General features: G+C 40.5%; 1 protein-coding gene across 1 annotated transcript in view; it reads left to right on the forward strand.

Annotated features, from left to right (window-relative positions):
* ENPEP (glutamyl aminopeptidase) overlaps positions 1 to 21,232 on the forward strand; it is a 36,322-nt gene extending 15,090 nt beyond the window's left edge. The window contains exons 5-20 of the mRNA XM_030492906.1: positions 56 to 210; positions 823 to 936; positions 2,629 to 2,763; positions 7,544 to 7,609; positions 8,966 to 9,031; positions 10,548 to 10,699; positions 13,125 to 13,204; positions 14,273 to 14,400; positions 14,516 to 14,571; positions 15,372 to 15,522; positions 16,294 to 16,367; positions 16,487 to 16,588; positions 16,698 to 16,868; positions 19,045 to 19,185; positions 19,996 to 20,074; positions 20,325 to 21,232. Coding sequence (XP_030348766.1) covers positions 56 to 210; positions 823 to 936; positions 2,629 to 2,763; positions 7,544 to 7,609; positions 8,966 to 9,031; positions 10,548 to 10,699; positions 13,125 to 13,204; positions 14,273 to 14,400; positions 14,516 to 14,571; positions 15,372 to 15,522; positions 16,294 to 16,367; positions 16,487 to 16,588; positions 16,698 to 16,868; positions 19,045 to 19,185; positions 19,996 to 20,074; positions 20,325 to 20,474 — 1,820 coding nt within the window. The 3' untranslated portion in view covers positions 20,475 to 21,232. The remainder of the gene's footprint in view (positions 1 to 55; positions 211 to 822; positions 937 to 2,628; positions 2,764 to 7,543; positions 7,610 to 8,965; positions 9,032 to 10,547; positions 10,700 to 13,124; positions 13,205 to 14,272; positions 14,401 to 14,515; positions 14,572 to 15,371; positions 15,523 to 16,293; positions 16,368 to 16,486; positions 16,589 to 16,697; positions 16,869 to 19,044; positions 19,186 to 19,995; positions 20,075 to 20,324) is intronic.
* The last annotated feature ends 1,568 nt before the right edge of the window (positions 21,233 to 22,800 follow it).

Consider the following 22,800-nt stretch of genomic DNA (forward strand, 5'->3'; position numbering starts at 1 on the left):
AGCTAAGTGGCATAAAGGATACAGTGGTCATTATGTTCTCTTTCTTTCAATGTAGATAAAATAGCTATTCCAGATTTCGGGACAGGTGCTATGGAGAACTGGGGGCTGATCACATACAGAGAAACAAACCTGCTGTATGATCCTGATGAGTCGGCCACTTCCAACAAACAGAGAGTAGCTGCTGTGGTAGCCCATGAGCTCGTTCATCAGGTATATTTTTATGACTCATTTTTACAGTGCTTCAAAAGTGTACTCCCAACATTTTAATCTTGCAAATAATGTCGTTAACTCCATCTCAGGATCTTCTACATGTGCTCACAAACTGATTGCAAAATTTCATGTTAAAACAGTTCCCCGTTAGAGCTTTACCTACTGCCTTTGAATTCTTCTCTGGAAGTTAGATGCTCAGGTCTAGATGGTGAGCCAGTTTATGAAAATCTCTCTGAAATGTCTTATAGGAACTAATTTGCATGTGCAGATGTCTCTTTTGGGCAAACAAATAGGGACAACTATGCACTGTACAGGCTGTCTGAAAACATATCCTTACAAGCACAAATCATCAAATCGAGGGGAAGAAATGAAAAATTTTCAGTGGCTCATGAATCATTAGCAATCTCCCCAGTAATATGTAATTTTATAGTAAAAGTGATGTTTTAACACAAGGCGAGGCCTGAATTCCTACTTAAACCCCAGAATTATGGTAATTTTTTTCTGGCAACAGGAAGAAAAGTGAACAAATGAATGTTATATGTGGAGATGTGAGATACATTTACCCATTTACCATTTAGCTAACACTACATCTTTAAATGTTTATAATTGTAGTGGTTTGGAAATATTGTGACCATGGATTGGTGGGATGACTTGTGGTTAAACGAAGGATTTGCCAGTTATTTTGAGTTCCTGGGAGTAAATGCTGCAGAACCAGATTGGCAAATGGTAATTATTTCTGTCTTGTGGAGGGTTGGCGGGTTGAGGGGAGCATTTTGGAAAGGAGTAAGAATTAGACAAGGACGATGCAGACTTAAAGCGTATTTTTAGAAAACTAACATAGTGCAGTGCAACATAAAGAAAAAGTTGTTTTAAGCTTCTCTACCTACCTATGTTATAGTCTGAGACTAGCCAAAGTAAACTTTGTAAAGTTTTAGTCTGCATGGAAAAGTCATTCTTTTTTAACATAGTAGGTCAAGTGTTTGGTTATTATTATGGCAAGTAATACCTAGGTGGATTCTGGACAGAGCTTTAGCAATTTTGCAATGTTGTTGAAAGGTCTAACACTGGAAGATGGAGTTTCTCCTTTACTTATTTAGTTGGGCTGTAGTGTCTCTTCATGGGACTTGTCTAAGGGTTGGGAACCTGGGCCTATGTCCACAGCTTGGGCTTTTTGGTAAGGAAAATATCAAATCCTCCCATTCAGCTGCTGCCAGCATTTAAGTGTCATTTCAAATGCCTCAGCTCGATCTCTACTCCACACAGTGTAAAAATAGGTAGTAACAGAGGATGGCCCACAGCACTGGCTGTGCAGCAAAACCAACTCTAGTCACTTTAAGGGAGTTGCAGACGAAAGGGTAGCTGTAAATATGCATTATACTCTGAGGACTAATAACAACAGGTGAATAAAGCAAGGCTTCTTGCTCTCTCCTTCCTCCCCTCCCAAACAGATGCTATGGCACATAACATGCAACATTTCCCTCACCTGTACAGGTGTAATGAGACTCTGGCTACTAGAAAATATATAACGTGTGCCAGTGAAAGGATGCAGGGTAGGTTTTGCAAAGGTTGACCCTCTTGTCAAAATCTACTCACCCCTTTACCTAGTGACTTTAGAAGCAGTAAGAGTAAGCATTGTTTACTCGGTGCTTCAGCTGCCTCCCACCCTGCTCCCCATAACTGTCTCTTCTCATCCACGTTATGTGAGGCTGAGAATAAAATCATTCCTGGGTCACTTCTTTTACACTTTGAAGTAGAGGATCTGTTGTGCTAACTACATTAAAGAAATGAAAAAAAAAAAAAAAAAAGAGCCTAAAATTTAAAATACCTTTTTGTATCTAGATACCATGTTCATTTAAGATCTAGAGCCATTTCAGTGTTAGCATCCTAGTGAGTAGTAGAAGAGGAAAACTAAATAGATAATTAGTCTTTTTCAGTCAATATTGATTAGGAAGTAAAGGGATTTTGACTGCAGGCCACTTAATTGTTTAAAAAAATAGTAATTCCTTTAAAAAAATCATAAACCTTGGGATGGGGAACCTGCATCTTTACTCCCTCCTTCCCTTCCTCCTGAGCTCCATTTTTGCAAGAGGAACCTATAACGCTTTGCAGATATTGTCACACTGCTGAAATTGGTAATACAAATTCATTTTTTTTGCCTACTGTGTGGGTTTTTGTGTTATAATACACATGGGAAAACAGGATTTGCAAAAGGCAATGTATCTTAGTTAAGGAAAAAATTTATCCCTCCCCTCTCACACATAAAGCAGGAGTTTGCAAGTCCTTCTTTAGAGGAGGTAAAATTTCATCCTGTTTTCCTACTGCCTCTCCCTAGAGAAGATGCAGTTCCAGCTACTTATTCTGTGAAGTTAGTCATATACTCCTGCCTTTGTTTCTACTCTAACACCTTCTCTTTCTCAGCTTGAACAGGTTTTAACTGAAGATATGCTTCCTGTAATGGCGGATGACTCTTTGCAGTCTTCCCATCCAATTGTGGTGGATGTGTCATCTCTAGCTGAAATCACCTCTGTGTTTGATGGGATATCCTACAATAAGGTAGCGTATCCTCCTGGTGTGACTTTGAATGCAAAGATAATGGAGGCTTGGGAGAGGAGATAACATTCCAGGGAGCTTATAATAATAGCTCCCAACCCACTTGGGCTGTGTCTGTGCGGATCTTTTTCCAGGACATTCCTGACTGTTGTCAGTGATGATTCAGTCAAAAGCAACTGTGAGAGAAGCAGCGCAGCCTGAGCCTCAGTCAGCCACTGTGCACCAAAGCTGCACACAGACATGCACGGAAATCACAGTGTCAGCAGGTTCTGCCACTGGAGTTTTCAGTTTCAAAATTATCCAAAACTACATATTAAACACATCCTTCTCCCACCACCACATGTGCTGATGCAGCCCAGTTATGTCAAGCCTCATAATCTAATGCAAGCGTAGATGGTGCAAGGGCAGATGTCCAGATGTCCTCTGTCTCACTTTCCCATCTCACCTTCGGGGCAGTATAACCAAGCAGTGAAAATAGGAAAGTAACTTTCTGTCTCATGTTGCTCACAGTATCCCAGCTGCTCAAGAAGCCCTACCAAACATGGACTACACCAGCCTCTACTGGCATTGCCCCTAGGCTGGGAGATAAGTTAGCTCCACATTTCACTGACAGTTGTGGAGCTCAGGACTGACTTCGAGTAGTCTGTAGGCCAGGAGGTGGTAGTGGACACCCCATTAGGTATTTGACAAGCTTTATATTCATCCTGGGATTGTTCCCATCAGTGGTGGTGGGGACCTGTGCCCATAGAGGCTCTCTCAGGAGCCAGCTGGAACTGACTGCATGAATAGCTTGGGTTTTTCTGAGCAGCAAGACACCAGGATGCTGGTGCAATCCAACTGCTGCTGTGACCAGGGCGCACAGGAGCCTCCTTGTGCCCACAGCCTCTAATAGTACTAGCTGTGTGTCGCAGTTTAAGCCCAGCGGGCAATTCAGAACTACACAGCTGCTCGCCCACTCTCCCCTTTCTTCCTTCCCCCACTCCTGGAGGGATGGGGAAGAGAATCGAATGAACGTTAACTCCCACAGGTTGGGATAAGAGCAGTCCAGTAACTAAGGTATAATACAAAACCACTACTGCTACCACCAATAATAATAAGGATAATGGAAATAACAAGGGGAGACAATACAATTGCTCACCACCCGCCGACCGATACCTAGCCTGACCCGAGCAGCAACCTGGGCTTTCTGGGTAACTCCCCCCAGTTTATATACTGGACATGACATGCTGTGGTATGGAATACCCCTTTGGCTAGTTTGGGTCAGGTGTCCTGTCTCTGCTTCCTCCCAGCTTCCCCTGCTCCTTGGCAGAGCATGAGACTGAGAAAGTCCTCGATCGGAGTAAACATTACTTAGCAACAACTAAAAACATTGGTGTGTTATCAGCACTGTTCCCAGACTAAAGTCAAAACCACAGCATTGCACCAGATACTAAGAAGGAGAAAAATGACTGCTGCTGCTGAACCCAGGACACTGCGGGGCAGCAGCCAGGAGCTCAGCTCTTGTAGAAAACTGCTTTGAGGTCCAGAGCATTAGAGAGGCCAGCAGCCATGCTGAGGATCATCATTTTGATGTGATCAGCTAGGGTCCAGGCTAGGAAGATGAAGCCAGCTTGTCTCCCTCCATGACAGATATAGCCAAAGCCATTTTGCCCTTAGACAACCCTTAGACACGGAACAAAGCACGTGTCCCCCAAACTCCCTGGTATCTAACCAGGGAGTCCCTTGACTCAAGCGCTCTGACAACACTGTTGCTTCTAGCTATTATTTTCAGTGCACTAAGAGACAAGTCTGAAGAAGCACAGGAGGAAACACCCCTGTCACTCTTCCCTCTCACCACGACATATGCCACCAAGATGAGGAAGGAGCTGGGGCTCTGCTCACTCTCTCCTCAACCAGCCAACTCCCATGTTGCTTCTGAGCCCCATACACCATGATTGTGTTGATAGCGTCTTGTATGACTTGGTCAGTTTCCTATCTCATGCCATAACAAGTTTCCACTAAACACACAAAATCCACCATTATCAAATACCGTTTGTTGCTTTCCCCCCAAGCTCCCATTATTTGTTGAACATAAAGCATGTATTGCATTGACTTTAGCTTTAGCTGTGCTAGTCTGTAGCTGTAGATATTACTTTTATTAGCTAGACTTGATCCACCCATTTCCATCACTTTTCTGTTTTCAATTGTTAAATCCTCTATCCAACAATACAACCAGTATTTATTGCATCATAAATGCCTCACAGTCAAATTATAAACTCTGTGAAAACCTGCGTTGTGTAACACTGTTCTTAAATCAAACTAACAAAAGTCAAGAAACATACAGAGCTAAATCAAATACTCTGGACCAAAATCTATTTTAGTGGTGATCTAAGCAAGAGACATACTTTTGCATGGTCTGAAAAAACAATGGAGAAAAAAAATCCTAGCTTTTACTCATCTCTTTGTGCCTAGATAATTGCTACATGAACTCATTTTTTTCTTTTTAAATGAAAACACTTGAGGACTAGTGCATTGTTTGGGAACAGTCTGCTTGGGATGTAATTTGGCTTGGGATATAATTTGGCTTGAATGAGAAAGTCTTCATGTAGATTTAGCTCAAATTTCTGTTGGTATTTACATATAAATGCGTGACAAAAATTAGCTTGTTTCTTTTTTGCTTTATTTTGGCTTCTCTTTTGCATTTTTCTTATAAAAACAATCTCCTCACGATAATATTCATCACTAGACAAATAAAACATGATTTGGAATGCTCTCTGTTAGTTTTAACAGAGCAATTATAGGGCTTATACAACCCTAAAACTCTAATGAATTGCCTAACGGTCTGGGGAGTCGTTGCAGCATATTCTGTAAGGGAACTTTTAACGGCTGTGTGATCAGTAGGGCATTATGTGCCTAGGAAAGCTGTACTAGAGTTGAGTCGGTGACTACACAATTAATGTATATAATTTTTTTAATCTGTTCTCAAAAACTAATTGCATCTCACCTCTTTTCCAGTTTAATCCTCTCTCTTAGTTTGAAAAGCTCTATTAAAGTAACAATGAGATTTTTTTGTCTTTGTAGTTCAAACATTGAACACCTTTTCAGAAAAACAGATACTGAAATTTAAGTTCTGCTAGAAATTTGCTCTTGGACCCCTACACTTTTGGAACCTCCCAGCTAAAGTTTAGTATTAAATGTTCCACATTTCTGCCATATACAATCTTGTCATATACTTGGCAATTGCTGTAACTTTTTAGGAGAAGTTATGTGGGTGTCGATAAAAGACTCCCCCCCATATCCTCATTAGACAAGGTCAGCCATTCAAAACAAGGTCACTTCCCTGAACCTTCTCAAATAGTTGAAAGAAAGGAAAATTATTAAAACATTGGAGTTCCTATAACCAGTTATAGGAGTATCTGAGTTTTTCTCAAATGCACTCCACCATGGACTACAGAGGAATAACAAAATCAGAGGGAAGAGACTGAAAAGTGGTAGTAGAAGATGCAAGGTGCTAACTAGGCACTGCAATTTAAAGCAAAAGAAATCTTCTCTGTTCCCAAATACATGCATAAATGCGTATTTCTACTCTGACTTTTAATATAAATGGGACGGGATGGTCTATGAGAGGTGATACCAGCTAAGAAGTGGCTGATAGACAAAGTTGAGTAACTGAGCTACCCTAGTGCATACACGTGGCCCTACATGTATTATTATATTAATCATGAACAGCCTTATGATGGATATCTGTTCTAAATTTTACTAAATCATTTCTGAACATATTTCATGGCAAGCACACTAAATTACTGTATCAGAAAAGAGTCATTTGCTAACCACCTTGTCTCTATAACAATAGTCTGGAAAGCAGTTTGGGGCATATATCTTCAAACACTCCTCTGCCATGTCTTGTGCAATCAGGTTGTTATTCTCACACACCTAAATAGAGGAGACAGGATTTACTAAGAATTCAGATAACATTCTTGTTTTCATGGGACAACTGGATTTTTAAACCATTCATGGCATTAGGCTTTCAGCTGTCCTTTGATTTAGTTGGGAAAATGAAAATATGATAATCCTAAAATCATATTTTGTGTTTTAGATTGAGTTTGCACTGCTTTTGTTTTTCATCATTTTGTGCCCCACTCTGTTCTTTGTTCCACGTGACTCTTCTACTTCTCTCTCCTGTCTTCCCTTTGTTTCTTTCTTCTTTCAAGGTCTGTGTTGTTGTTTTTCTCTGACGCACAAGTAAGTTCTCTGATCCAAATTCTAGCCTGCTTCAGAGGCCAAAGCTCTTACACCAGTCCTCAGCAATTCTCATTCTGAATGTTGAGATGGCATCCCCAACATATAAAGGCCCAGACTTGCAGCATTTTTGGAGTTTCCTACCTGCTGGGTGTTCAGCTGAAGTCGCTTCCTCTATCAGGCTGTGCTGCTGGACAGGGCTAGTTCCCAGCTCTCACCCCTGTCCTCTTCAAAGTGCAACAGGGAGCCCCACTCACACAAACTGGTAGAGTGGCAAGACACTAATCCCCCAGCAGCAGGGCTCAGGAGCCCTTCTGCTGGCACAGCTGAATGTGGAAATGCATGTCTGATCACAGCTAAAGACCAACTCTCACATCTAGAATTAAGCTCCAGCAGACAGGCGTGCCACGCCATGAAGGAATTGGCAAAAGTACTTCTTTTGTCAGACAGATGGTTTCTATTTTTGCCGTATAAAATATTCATTCACATGTTGCTTTTAAGATTAATGGAAATCCAGTGTCGAACCTGTGTAGAATGACCTTCTCCCTTTTCCCTTTGTCTTCAGGGTGCATCGATCCTCAGAATGCTTCAAGACTGGGTAACACCAGACCTCTTTCAGAAAGGCTGCCAGGTAAAGGTGGCACCAAAACACGCCAGAAATACAGCCCATCCTCATGTGATAGAAGCAAAACCATTATTAAAAAAAATGAAAATCAGAGATCCTGGTATTAGTAGCAAAAGTATTTAATGCATTTCAGTACTGGGTGGACAACATCAAGGGGAAGAAGTTCCATGCTCCCATAGAAGAAGGAATGTGAACTGCATTAAGATTTGATAGCCTACCAGTGAGGAGGAAAATTCATGACTGCTTTTAGTGGAGAAATTTCCTCCGTCCCGCTGTTTTCCTACTGTCAGCTTTACCATCTGCAGCTTCATACCATCATGGTCCTCTGACCCATCCAAGCCTGCTATGCGGCGACACTTTTACAGGCATAAGCTCATTTATGCCCTCTTGCAGGGGCACCCAGCCCTAGAAATTTACCAAGGTAAAAAGGGCAATATTGCACAGTTCATAGTCCTTTCCCATGGAGCAGAAAGCATGATGCTACATAATTATGGAAAGAAAAAATTGGAGAAAGGAGCCCTCCCAAAAAGAGGAACATTATCTGTCCTTTACTCTGAATTGACGTCTGTCGTCTTTGAAGTGTTATAGCATAGGTTACCACATTTGTTCTTACCTCCCTCCCTCCTGGAGAGCACATTTATGGGATGCTACAAGACAGTTGTATTTTCCTTTATTTTTCCATTCATATAGTCAGTCAGGATAGTTCCAGAAGTTGCGAAAATACAGCCACCTTGTCCACAAGAGAATAACACTTCCCCTCCTCACAGACCCTTCAAGATCATTAAAATAGGTAGCTGTAGCTAACAGTGAAACAAGTAGCACCATCTACTGACTAAACATCACCAGGATCCAGATAATGGCAGGAAAACACTTGCTAAGCAGCCAGGTAAGACAGAACAGGAAGAGAGTTTAGGAGGTGCAAACACTTGGCTGAATACCATTATTCCTTGTAACAATCATTTTGATCACAGCTTAGAGGTGAATAGACTTTCCTACTTCCACTCTGAGTCCACAGCTAGTGAAATCTCCTGAAACAGCTTCCTCCTTCTGAACAACCTCTTAGACAGAAATTTTCAACAGGATATGCTGGTGTCCATTCAAACAAAATAAAAATCACTCTTCAAGTACAAATTCTGTACTAACAAGTCATGCTGGAAAACGCTGACTTTCGGCATTACAGGAGGCATTGGAAAGCAAAGGATCTTCATCAGCTGAATATTGATGTGTTTAACCTCCTATTCTGAATACTACAAAACCATGCTCTCTGTACTCTCTACATCTCTATACAACTGAATATGTGTATTGTTTTCATAGGCAAAGAAAGACCTGGTAGTATTTTCACCGTCTTCTACTTCTTTCTAGATATATTTGAAGAAACACCATTTCCAGAACGCCAAGACAGATCAATTTTGGGAAGCTCTGGAAGAGGTATGTTTTGCAACAACCCAAAACCTTACTAATAAATGTTTCATATCTCACCCATTGATTTCCCAAACATTTTATATTTTGTAGCTCTTCTACCAATGAAAGATCACAAGCTAGGCAGCCTCGCAGTGTATCCCAACACATCTTATTTCTAGCAAATATATTATTTCCTCATTTTTTGGATAAGACTGTGGGAGTGAAATAAGAAACAAGAAAGGACACCTTGCTAAACAGCCTGCTGCTGAAACGTTTCCCCCACAACTCAAACTCACTTTATGGGTGAAAACACTCCTCATCCACCACACACATGCACATCATACTCTCTGCTACCTCTAACCAGATTCAGCTGTTTGAAAGTTCTCAACAGTATCCATTCCGAAGTAATTTTGCTGCTTATCTCTGTCTCTAGCTTCTCAGTCATAGAATCATAGAATCATAGAATAGAGTTGGAGAAGACCTCAAAGATCATCCAGTTCCAACCCCCTGCCATGGGCAGGGACACCTTCCACCAGACCAGGTTGCTCCAAGTCCCGTCCAATGTGGCCTTGAACACTGCCAGGGATGGGGCAGCCACAGCTTCTTGGACAACTTGTGCCAGTGCTTCACCACCCTCATAGTGGTGGAATTTCTTCCTAATGTCTAATCTAAATCTACCCTCTTTCCCTTCTGAGTCAGGTCATTCTCTATTCCATAATTTTCTGATCTTTCCTTTTCCTTAAGGCTTGCCTGTCTCTTTCTATCTATCTCATTACCCCTAAAAGCTCACCTGCATACTACCAGGTTTCTCCCCCAATGATATTGTCTTTCCTTCCACCACTGTGGACACTCACACACCCCAACTTGCACTTTTGTGTCTTCTTTCAACTTTCCATCTTCTCCTTGGTCCCAGACTTTTTCCTGCTCAGCAGGACTTCTTCCTGCTCTCTCTCTGGCACTCTGCATCTTAACATCATCTACTGCATCTGAAGAAGGAAACAGTGACCTTTAGCTCCCTTCCCTCACAGGTGGCATCCTGGGCAGGCAGTGGCAGCTTTCTGCAGCTCCAATCTCTAGGACACAAGTTCCCAGTCCACAGAATGGATCACATTTTACATTAGTGCAGCTGCTGATGTTTATTACTGGCTTCACACTCATAACAGGACATACTGCAAGGGGACTTCTGGCTTTGAAAAATCTCTTTATGTACATTCTGTCCTGTTCAGTTGTTTTCTCAGAAAAAATGGAATAATCTTAAAGCATGCAGGGGGCCTCAAAGTTTCCTTAGTATTTCTTGTCCATGTTACTAGCCAGTCTCCTGCCCACACACTTCTGATTTACTTTGTCCATGTTCAAGTTTCCAGCTCATTTTTCTGTCAATGACAGGCACCACAAAAGGATTTAATAGAGTATTTTTTGTAGTGAACATACTCTTTCCTCTGTCCCATTCTGCTCTTCTTTCTCTCAGTATCAGAGATATTTTCTTTTTTCCTCTTTGGGCTGAATTTCCTTTTTCACTGCAACCTTCTCCCATCATTCACAGGCAAGTGATATGCCTGTGAAGGAAGTCATGGACACATGGACTAGGCAGATGGGCTACCCTGTTTTGGAGATGGGAAGTAATTCGGTATTCACACAGAAACGTTTTCTCTTGGATCCCAATGCAGATGCTTCTTATCCTCCTTCTGATTTTGGGTAAGTTCCTGCTGTAAATGCCTATCCAAAACAGGCAGAAATACTGTACAGATGCTTTCTTCAACCAACATACACATAGTCAGTGTTATACCCATTCTTGCTAAACTTACTCTCAGCATTTGCTTTTAAAAAGAAACTAGCAGAAGTTAGATACTAATATTTTAAATTTAGGACATCATCAGCCCTTTGCTTCAGGGTTTCTTTTTTAAACACAGCAGAGTAAAATTGGGCAGGGTCTCTCAGAAAATTTATTTCCACATGCAGACAACTCAGATGATTGCAAGTCATCTGTTGAACCACTGCAAATTATAATCTGCCAGACTAAGGAAAACTGACACAAAATTGTCTCTGTCCAGAAACCAGATACCATGATCCAGGTATTTTATACCATGATAGTTTATTCCTTTTCCTATATGATATAGGATCTGTAACACATCATAGGGTCTTCACACACACTGCAGGGTCTTCTCTATACATCTTAAAAACATGAGTTATTGTGAAATTACCTGTGTATTTGCAATGTTGTATTTCTCCCAATATAAGCAGAAAAGCTTGCAGGGTTTTGAAGCAACTCTAGCTGCAAACTACAGCACTGTGCCATCTGAAAGCTGGTTGTACACACTATTCAGGAAAAAAATACTTCCTTGTGTTAAACATTTTGACTTATTGCACTATGCTCTCAGGTAGCAGACTCGGGAATCCAACTTTTGCTTGACTTCAAGACTTATAGTACATTGTCATTTTTCGTTTCTTGAGTAGAAATCCCAGTGCTGTTCCTAACTTAATCTGTCAAGAAGCTGAACTGTGCACTGCCTCTGCTATTCCCAAAGGGAAAGGGGAATTTGTTTCTGAATATGTAGGTTTTATAAATTACTTAGAAATAAAATGCAGTAATATATATTATAATGTTGATATTATTTATCTTAGGACAGACTTACTTCCTTGCCTAAAAGTCAATCCACTGAAAATGAACACTTCCTCCTTCCACCCTCACAGATGAGGAGGCTTCTGAAGAGATACTACCCCAGATGGGAATAGCCTAAGTCATTTCCAGGTGCAGGGGTTTGATTTCAGCAGTGAAAACTCCAGGCCTTGAGAAAACTCCTGAATCCTGGAGGGATAGTCTCCTGAGCTGTCTCTTTGTTTCAAGTTTGTTTGGCTTGAAAGAGTCCTCTCCTGCATGCTGGCACTCAAAAGAAATGAAAGTTCAAAAACCAGTGCTGGGATGGGCTGTAATACGCTAACATGGAACATCAGCTCACTGCTCAAAATGGCTCAATAATTTTAGCAGCCCTGTGCAGGTGGCTGTGCAGGTATGCTCGTGGCATGCTCTGCTGTCCTCCCTCCCTGACTACCTGGTCACAGTCTTTATTAGGTTGTGCTGTGGCTCCCTTCCAGCCAATGCCTCACTTTTGGAGGAATTAGGGTTGTCTTGGAGAAGGAAAATAGTCTGGAAAAGGCAAGAGGTCCTACTGACTCTATCACACCTGTTGCTTAAGCTCACTCAGTTTTCCCATCTGTAAAAAAAGGTTTCATAATACCTAACCACTTATTTCAAGTCAGCATTGCAAAGATTAACTGGTGTCTGCATAAAGACCTGCATCGACCATCCACATATAATCATCTTTTACTAAATTAATTGGCTTGTACCCTGCTAGATTATTATCAGACATGACATGAAGATAGTGCTTAGCAAGACTTCATGTTCCAAAGCCGTGGTAATAAACTACAAAGAAGTACAGCACAATGGAAATTCATTCATTTAATCTCTCTCTGATTACGGGTAATTATTACCCTCTCCAGCATACAGTCACCAAGAGGCGAAGATTGCATTCAGAAGGACATGGCCCTAGCAGTTCCATTGATTTAAAAAAAACCAAACAACCCAAACAGATAAATTGTGCAGCTTCCAGCTTTAACTTTAGGCACATAATTTGCACAGTACCGTATTAACTCGTTTAAAACATCAGCATCAGACAGTGGACAAAATCTTGCCCCATCCCTTGCTCAGTTCACCAGATCATTTTGAGAACTATTGATAAATATTGACAAATATTGATAAATATTGATAAATATTGACAAAGACAGGCTACTGCTATTCCCATCTCAGACACTTCATGCTTTTTATTTTCCTTTTCAGTGAATGTAACTGCCCCAATCATACCGCATCAATATCTGACATTTTGTTGCCTGAATAGAGTATCATAGCACAGAAACATTTTTACAACACAAATAACAGCCTATGGTAAAAAAATGTGTTATGTTACGAAGGGTATTTAGTAAATGTATATGTACATAAGCACACAGTTGGCTTCATAAAACAAGATTTAAGCATTAAAACAAATTAAAAAGATATATTGGCATTTTATTTTTAGCATTTGCTTTCAAATGTCATTTGTTTCTCTTTCCCTTTAAATAATTTCAGTTACAAATGGAATATAGCAGTGAAATGGAGACTTGGGAATTCAACAAACTATACTTTCTACAACCTATCAGATTCTGCAGGTAAACTTACCCTTCTCTTTTAAGAGTAATGAATGGATAAAGCTTTTTAATGTCTTTAACAAGAAATAAAATACAGAATTAGCTTTCATATTTTACAGTTTTCAGATCCAAGAACCAGCACAGAGCTTTGTTGGGCTGAAGTTAGTAGTTACATCTTCAATAAGATGATTAGTTCTCCTATACACATTTTATGTCAATTTAGGCTTAATTCAGTAAAGTGCTTAAGCATATGTTTAAATCCAGTCCTATTCAAGGAAATGTCTAAGCATATTCTTAACTATGATGTACTAAAATCAGCGGGACTTTGATATGCCCTTTTTCAAGCCTAAGAAAAGAGGTGAAGTGGCAGGCTGATGAACGCATCTGTGGCATGGTAAACCAGCAATCTGAGTTCATTTAAAGACAAAAAGAGCTACAAATGCTTTAAACACATTTTCTAATGATGATTTCAGGAATGAGGAAATACCTACATGGGTATTTTTGATGCAGTCAGGTTTGAAGTTCTCATTCTATAACTCTAGTGGCCAATAAGGGGAAAAAAAAGGGGGGGGGGGGGAAGCTGGAGTTTTTAAATTTCATCCCATGTTAGAATTTCAGAAATATCACAATCACCTCTTCTCTTTGCGTACCCTGAGAAAGCTAGTTGAAATAAACTGAAAATTTAATTGAATTGAGGATAAAATATGAGAACTTTAAAATTAATAGTAAACATGAGGGTGAAAAAACCTTTTAAAAGAGATATTTGCAAGAACTGCTTCTTTGCAATGTTTTACTTTTTACAATGACACCAATTTTCACCATCCTCCCCCTAGTCACAGTGATCTTCATTTTAAATGTAACAAACTAGCTTGCCCAAGTAATTACCATAATTCACTATTCTAATAGAAGTGCTGGCACTCATCAAAGTCTATAATAACCCATCTTTACTCACAGCTATTAAAAAAAAAAAAAAAATGGTTTGTATCTCATTTCGATATTCATCAAAACCAAATATTACTTTTGGAGTCAAGGAATCTCCAGTGAGTTCTGTGTCATATATTCACAAACTGATCACTCTTTGTTTTGCAGGAATTACAATACCATGGCCTTCTAATTCTTTTGTGAAAATTAATCCAGACCAGATTGGATTTTACCGGGTGAATTATGATAGTCAAAACTGGGCCAGTTTAAGCAATCTTCTGGTCAGCAACCACAAAGTGAGTGTAATAACATTAACCTGTCTGGTGGGTCTCTTGTAGAGGTCTTTTGACACTGTTTATTTCTGCAAATAATCTATATATTCTTGATCACTCTTTTCCTTTTTTCACACAGAATTTTTCAGCTGCTGACCGTGCAGGGATTTTGGATGACGTCTTTTCTTTAGCAAGGTAAACTAATTCCCTGCAGAGATTTCAACACAAGCTCTTCATTTTACATTGACTGTTAATTAGAATTAACTCAGGTAGTTGAAACAAAGTTTCAGAATTTGTTACATCACAATTGTTTATTGGCTTGTGCTGTCTCCAAAATGGACAAATTCAAGTATACACTGGCAACTTGCAGTACCAATGCAGCCAAGGGAAATCCTCCCCTTCTGGTCAGTGGAGGAAAAAAGAAAGAGGGCTTTAATTGCACAGATCTTAGAAAGGGGTGATTTTGCCATGTAAGTAACAATAATAGAAGCACTCAAGAAGAAGTTAGGTGTCCAGAAAATCAGAAGCACTTCTACAATGCATAGCATGGCATTAAGAAATTACCACCTCAGCTATCTTGTTTAGAAGTTTGCTTGGAAACTTCTAGCTCTTATACCCAGCCATGCTGATACAGATAAAATTTAGATGATCTTCTGAGACAGCCTGTAAGTCTGAATTGCTTCAGCGTTTCAGGATGTCTCCAGAGCTAGCAGTTGGTTTTTGTATGACAGAACTTGCCACAGTCAGTTGATGGCTACCCACTTCTGGGCACACTGGGCTGCTGCACAGTATGAGCAGCCTGCTCACAGCACTGATCAACAGTGATCCTCAGTGATCTCTTTGGAAAATACCTCCCCAGGTTACATTTGAGATTAATTTTCCCCTCCCAGAATTTATTTCAGACCTTCTAAAGTAAATAGTGTTCTAATATCTTTAAAGAAGCAAGTTCTTCAAGTTCATTAAAATAACAGAAGTTATGTTTTCTCCTTCCACAGATCTGGACTAGTGAATTACTACGTTCCTCTGGAGCTCACAAAATACCTAATAAATGAAACAGACTATTTACCATGGCATAGAGTTATATCATCTGTAACTTACCTCACAAACATGCTTGAAGATGATACAAATCTCTATCCCCGGTTTCAGGTGATGAAGCAAAAAAACCCCAAATATTTCTTCATGGCACCACTGGATCTGACAGTTCAAGATCTGTAACAGCAATAATATTGAAGTTCAAGTGATTTTCAATGTTGCTGAGCATTCAGCATTTACTTTTTTTACCGTACTTTAAAAAAAAAAAGTGCTGAGAACTGCTTAGTACTGTTCTCTGAATTACTTGGATTCTCAATTCAGGACTATGCACCTGGAGGAAAAAATTATGCCTAATTATTCTTATAATCCATCACCTTAAGTCAGAGTACAGACATTTGTTAGTCAAGGCTGTCCTGCATCCAATAAAGAAATATGTATAAGGCAGCAAAATCTCTGACACCTGTCCTCAGCGTGAAGGACACCTATATCTCATTGTGGCAGTGAGCAAGTTTGTTGGTTGACCTAACATGCTGAACATGAGTTAATGCTCACTAAAATAAGTTTGTCCTGAACTCAGCGTTATGTCTGGAAAACAGTTATGGCAGTGTGTCCTTGCTGTACCCCAACCTTCATTTGGTAGCAAATGCGAGGCTGGAGAGAAGCAGGTTGCCTTTGTCCTAGATGCAGATCAGTATTGCAAGCATTCAGAATTGCAAGCATTCAGAATTGCAAGCTGTGGTGATCTGGAAAGATTGTGTGTGTTTGTGTTATTTTTCATTTAAGAGATGCTAGTTCTGGGAAAAAATGAGGGAGAATAAACTATGAACACAAATATATTATTTAAAGAAGTTTACAAAAGTAACCAATCTCCTTTTTCTACCTCAGGAATATTTTCGCCGCCTGGTAAAACCCATTGTAGATCAACTGCACTGGAATGATGTTGGAGACCATTTGGAGAGGTTAAACAATCTTTTTTTTTTTTCCCTTCTCATATTATTGGGGTTTTTAGTTCTTATATTATTGATGGATTCAAAGAACGCTAAGCAGTAGGAAAATTTCTCTTTCTCTCCTTTAAAAGGCTCCTTCGTACGTCTGTTCTAGACTTTGCTTGCAGTATGGGTGACACAGAATCTTTGAACAATGCTTCTCAACTATTCGAGCAATGGCTACAAGGACAAAAGTGAGTGATCATGGGTTTTGTTGCTGGTGAAGAACACAGCATGTGACTTGGTCACTGGATTCAAGCAGGAAAGGGGGAAGAATATTCAAGTACTGTTTTTTTATTTTAGTATTCCTGCAAATCTCCGACTCCTAGTATATCAGTATGGGATGCAGAACTCAGGCAATGAGACATCGTGGAATTACATGTTTGAGAAATACCAAGAAACTTCATTAGCGCAAGAAAAAGAAAAGCTGCTGTATGGCCTGGCATCAGTAAAGAACATCACACTTTTGGACAGGTGATTTAAACACACCAAGATTTTTCTTTCCCTACAGAAACAACTGGTCACCATTTGCTCATTCCCCTCTCCACTCCCCTGTGCTGTTAGTTTTTTCAGATTACAGCATGAGGAATGCAACACATTTTCAAGACCAGTTATCTAACACCTACCCCCCACAAGATTGTACTATAAGAGAAAAAAACCTTGCTCCTCTAGTGGAAAGATATTGAACACATGGTAGTTTCTATACATGTTCAACAGCCTTCAGCTTTGCCAACAGTGCCTTCACCCTGTGTAATTTTAGCTGCCTAATAATCGGAAGAAAATTAGTTGTCTATGTTTTCTCTATAAGCAGTGGAAGGAGGCAGGACTCCAGAGTACCGTTTATCCGAGAGCAGGAAAGGGACTTAAACTCAGTGGGAAGAATGGCTTTTGGGTGTTGCCAGTCATCCTCCACTGGCTACAAAGGGAATTTTTTTAGACTAGATGCCTTCCTAAGTAGTCAAAGTTAGGCAAACAACCTTAAGCAATAGTTACTAAGAGCCCTATGAAGGATTCCGTGTGAAGTCGCAATGCTCCCTGAAGGGCTGTGCAGAGGTACTTGAGCTAGAACCAGAAATGATGTATTCATGCCACCATGGCAGTGATGGAGAGTCTGGATACTGCCCCAGGCTGGTCCAGTGGTCAGACTGGGTGAGCATCTTCCCAGGCTGCCACGCTGCATAGGCACACCAGCTCTTTTAAGCTTATCTGATAACTTTGCATGTAGTAGAGATGAAGGCAAACATCTTCACCATTCACTCCTCTGTTGGAGCCCTACCTAAATACCATAAGATAGATCAGTCCCTGCCTGGAAGAGTTCCAAGTTTAAACAAGATGAAACAAGGAAGTATAGGAAGTTTAGGAAGAATAAATAGAAGATGTAGACTTATTAAAATAGACGTAGGAGGCAGCTGCATTCCTATATTCTTGTGACCACTGCCATAATCTATAGCCATTCAACAACTAATCACTGACATTACTAAGACATTAATTAATTAGCTAGGTCAGCCTATATTTGCAGAAAATAAAAAATACCCCAAAAAGCAGGAAGAACTTTTAACTTACTATTAAAATAACAAGAAGGGGGAAAAGAGCAAACTGATTGAGAAATTCTCCCTTACATATAGGAAAAAAGAAGACAATCCTTAATCCCAGCACACAATGGTTTAAGGGTGTTCTTCTGCAGCTGCTGCCGGAGAGGGACTTTTTACAAGGGCATGTAGTGATAGGACAAGGGGGAATGGCTTTAAGCTGACAGAGGACAGATTTAGATTAAATATAAGGAAGAAATTCTTCCCTGTGAGGGTGGTGAGACACTGGCACAAGTTGTCCAGAGAAGCTGTGGCTGCCCCATCCCTGGCAGTGTTCAAGGCCAGGTTGGATGGAGCTTTGAGCAACCTGGTTTAGTGAAAGGTGTCCCTGCCCATAGCAGGGGGGTTGGAACTCAATCTTTAGGTTTCCTTCCAACCCAAACCATTCTATGATTCTGTGATTCTAAGCCATGTCCATGCTACTTATCTCCTCGCAAGTGTGCATGCTGAAGGATCCCTCCACTCTGTCAGTCAAAACCATTTGTGCTGTAACTGAAAGTATAACTGCAGCACTTGCAAGCATGCTATGCCCAAATGAAATTTAGTTCTGTGTGGATAAAAGTTTCAGAACAAACAATTTTCAGTGTGAGCAAGTCACCTACCTGTGTACTTATAATCCCTATAAGATCTTTATAGCCTGTACTACTACTTCTTTGGCGCTTGGCTACCCAAACAGGCTGGACTACTGACTGAACCAATCTTGTTTTCACTAATTTACTAAAGCATAGGAATAATAATGGGTTTTTTACTACTTTTGAGAAACTTAGAGACATAAAACCCTATTTACTTGCTAAAGAGATGCTTAGATTTCTCTCAATACAAATATCTCTTGATCCAGCTTTCGACTTATGTTTTAAATCAGTGTACTTCACCTTTAAAATGCTGTAGACAAAAATAATAACCCTGCTTGGAAATTGGCTGTATACTGTCATGATAAATACCTGAGAAATATAGACATTAGAATTGCATTATTTCTCATCATCATCAGTTAAGTCTACAAGAAAGTGTTAATTTATATTTTGTTTCTGTGGTCTTTCTGATTTTTATGGCATTTCCCTTAGGTATCTGAAATATATTTACAACACCAGCCTCATCAAAAGCCAAGATGTGTTCACAGTCCTGAGATACATCTCATATAACACCTATGGGAAAACAATGGTCTGGGACTGGATACGACTTAACTGGGAGTACTTAGTTGACAGGTATGCTAATGAACTCATGGAAACTTTAGGTCTACATCCATCTATGTATCTTGTTATATGCCATGCTTTTCTATGTTTTCACTATACCGCTGTAATCACTGGCCTTTGAATAATGAAAACTGAAAGCATATTTAACACAATTCTATCCACCTGCTACAAAAAAAGAGTTTTGCTGTTAATTTGAAAACCATTCTTTCTGTAAATGATCACTACCCAGAAATGGTAATTAAAAAGTACAGAAAGTTCTACCAAGGATATAGAAATATGATTATTGCCTGGAAATTAGTCAGTTATGTCTCTGCTCTTTCTATTGATTTCATGACAAGAAGACTGTATAAATTTTTTTCAACTTCTTCCAGTGGTAACAACAAGCAGCAGATGTACAGACAAGTAGTGGAATAGCAAACCTTTTAGCTTTGCTCCTCCCTATTTGAGTGACTTCTCTCTCTTTCCTTCTCCTTTCTAAGTGCTTGAAGAGGGCACAGAAGCAAAGCACACCTGCATGCCTAGAGCTGTGAAATGAACAACATTTGTCAGCAATACACTTAATTTCCAGCATGAGACAAAAAGTCACTAACTAAAAGGTTAAAAAATGCCCCAGAAGAGATCACTCCATTAGTAAATATATTTGAGAACAGCACAGATATTGCATAGGAGTACTAGTTTTCAAGTATTTTAAAAACTGCTGAAACCTGAGTGCATCTGTTTTATCATAGCACAATTAGAAGTTTAAGCTTCAGATAATTACTTGTGCCTTTTCTTTTTTTAATGGTTTTGCGTAAAGCTTCATTTATTAAATTGTTTTTCTAGATTCACTATCACTGACAGATACCTTGGTCGAATAGTGACTATTACCCAAACTTTCCACACTGAGCTCCAGCTTTGGCAGGTATGGTGACAGCACTTTTGCTGGTTTTAAGTCAATATATTTAACAATCTACTGGGCAGGGAACTTGAGTTTTTATCCTCTAAATGTGTAAAGCAGTATGAGTTACTGCAAAACTATGCCAGTGCTACTAGCATGAGCTTAAATATCTCTCTCTGCCAAAACTGCCCTTGACCAGGTCCCTGTAAAAAGCCATTTGCCCAATAGCAGCATTGTTTGCTTCATGTCAATTATTTTGCTCTCTCTTTTCCAGATGGAAAATTTCTTTGAGAAATATCCTAATGCTGGGGCAGGAGAATCACCCAGGAGTCAGTCTATTGAACAGGTGAAGAACAACATTGAATGGCTAAAAGTAAACAAGGAGGAAATACAAATGTGGCTAGAAGAACAGCCAGACACTTAAAGTCTTGTTAAAAATAACAGGCACTCATTCTGGGCACTCAGATCATTAGAGATATTTAGCAACGTGGGTTCTCGCTTAGGTACCTTAGAGGACCAAGGCCTAATATTTTTTCTACAAACCCTCGGGAGACCACTGCCAGAGCAACATTTCTGCAGTTGTTGAGCAGGAATAGCTTTATATTCTGAGAGGTGAATTTGCCTGAACAAACAGGACAAACATTTAAAGCTACTCAAGGCAGAAGTGATGGCAGAACTGGAGTACTCACTGATCAAGCTGGTCTCACTCCTTCCTCATATCACTCTGAAAGCTACTTCTCAGTTGGCACAGAAGTGTATCTAGTGAACTCAGGGATTCTTTTCCACATGCACCTCACAGGAGCCTTCTCCTGAAGGAAAGGGTATTAAGCAGTAATTTTAACATTATCTGAAAATCATCCCCTATATTCATACCTGTTAAAAAATCTCCATTTGGGATATAGCTTTGCATTCTGATACTACAGAAAGCCAGTTAAGCTTCCCTCTCCATTGATTTTTGAAGTTTAACTACCAGTGCATAAGGGATCAATATTATCAGCTTCTTTTTCAATATTATTAGTTGGGATTCTGTAGCTTGGGGGAGAGATTGTCTTGGTTACTTTTGTCTTATTTCTAAATCTTCTGAAAAGAAGAGCTTGTGGCAGCCATTACTGCAAACAAGACATACGGTACTTACTGTCTCTTTTCTTATGTAAAAATAAAATTTAAAACTCTACCTGGAAATCTCAGTCTGTTTCTAATAAAGTGGTAAAGCTGCCTGGCATATAGAAAAGCAGCTGTTACATAGCCCAGCTGTGCCGTACATATAGCTTCAGTGGTTTTTGAGGGGGGAAAATCTATTATCTCCTCTGAGAAAATACTAAAAGAAATGTCAAATTCAGGCAGAGGGGCAGATGAGTCCCACTGCTGCAATTCAGCCTACTGCAGAACTACAGGCAGCAAATAAACAACTCTTGGTCCCAAGTCCTTCTGCCACTATGATGCTGGAGAAGACAGCAGGGCCGCTCTGCCTGCCTCTCCCAGTCTGGGAGATGCGATGTCTTGGAGCTACCAGGTTTCCATGCGCTGTGTCCTGACACTGTACAGGCAGCAAACATGAGCATTAGCCCCATCTTCCTTGCCTTCTCTCTGGTCTCCTAGAGGAAAGGCGCAGCAGACGGGAACCGGCTAGAGCCAGTCCCTGTCCGGATGCCTTGGGAGCAGGGCCACCGAGCATCTCACAGTAGGTAGCCCTGGGAGAGATTAGGCACAGCTGTTGGGAAATTCTGCTGCTGGATGGGAAGACAGAAGCATGGAAAAGCACTTCCCTTCTTCCCGCAATGCTATCCAAAGGGAAAGCTAGAGATGTTGAGGAGACGGCTCTAAGGTGCAGAAATACCAGGGTACAGGCTCTGCCTGCCTCTAGACCTTGGTACAGCACAGAGAAGCTTATACAGTCCCAGGTGGAAACACTTTACCCTGCACTCCCAGGAGATTCAGGGCTGGAGCTGTTTTGGGCCTCTCCCTACATACCCAAATAGCTGCAACAAGCCCAGACAAATCTACGACCAAGTCAGTTGTTCTGTTTCGGCTGGGATAGAGTTAATTTTCTTCATAGTAGCTGGTATGGGCTATGTTTTGGATTTGTGCTGGAAACAGTTTTGATAATTCAGGGATGTTTTCCTTACAGTGAGCACGCTGGGGGTGCACAAGTATTTGGGAGGGGACACAGCTGGGGCAGCTGACACCAACTGACCCAAGGGATATTCCATATCATACAACATCATAAAAGCTGGGCGAAAAAGAAGGAAGGTGGGGAGGGTGTTCGGAGTTACAGTGTTTTGTCTTCCCATATAACTATTATGTGTGATGGACCCCTGCTTTTCTGGAGATGGCTGAACACCTGCCTGCCGATGGGAAGTGGGAATGAATTCCTTGTTTTGCTTTGCTTGAGTGCATGGCTTTTCTTTACCTGTTAAACTCAACCCATGAGTTTTCTCCCTTTTACCCTTTCAATTCTCTCCCCTATCACACCAGGAGGGTGTGAGTGAGGGGCTGTGTGGGGCTTAGTTGCCAGCTGGGGTTAAACCATGACACATGCCAAAGGAAAATGTCAGTCATTTGCCTCCTGCAAACAAAGCATGACAGGATTTTGACTAACAGTGGTTACAACTTGTTGCTGATACCAGCTGCTCTTTAAGGTGAAGAGGTGGCAAGAGGCCAGGCAGTTTCTTCCATTTTTTCTTCTTGCTCCGATTCACACACAGAGGACAGTGAAAGCCCCACACCCAAACTCCCAGCAGCTCAGAACA

Source organism: Strigops habroptila, chromosome 7, assembly GCF_004027225.2.
Source record: "Strigops habroptila isolate Jane chromosome 7, bStrHab1.2.pri, whole genome shotgun sequence".
Classification (NCBI taxonomy): Eukaryota; Metazoa; Chordata; class Aves; order Psittaciformes; family Psittacidae; genus Strigops; species Strigops habroptila.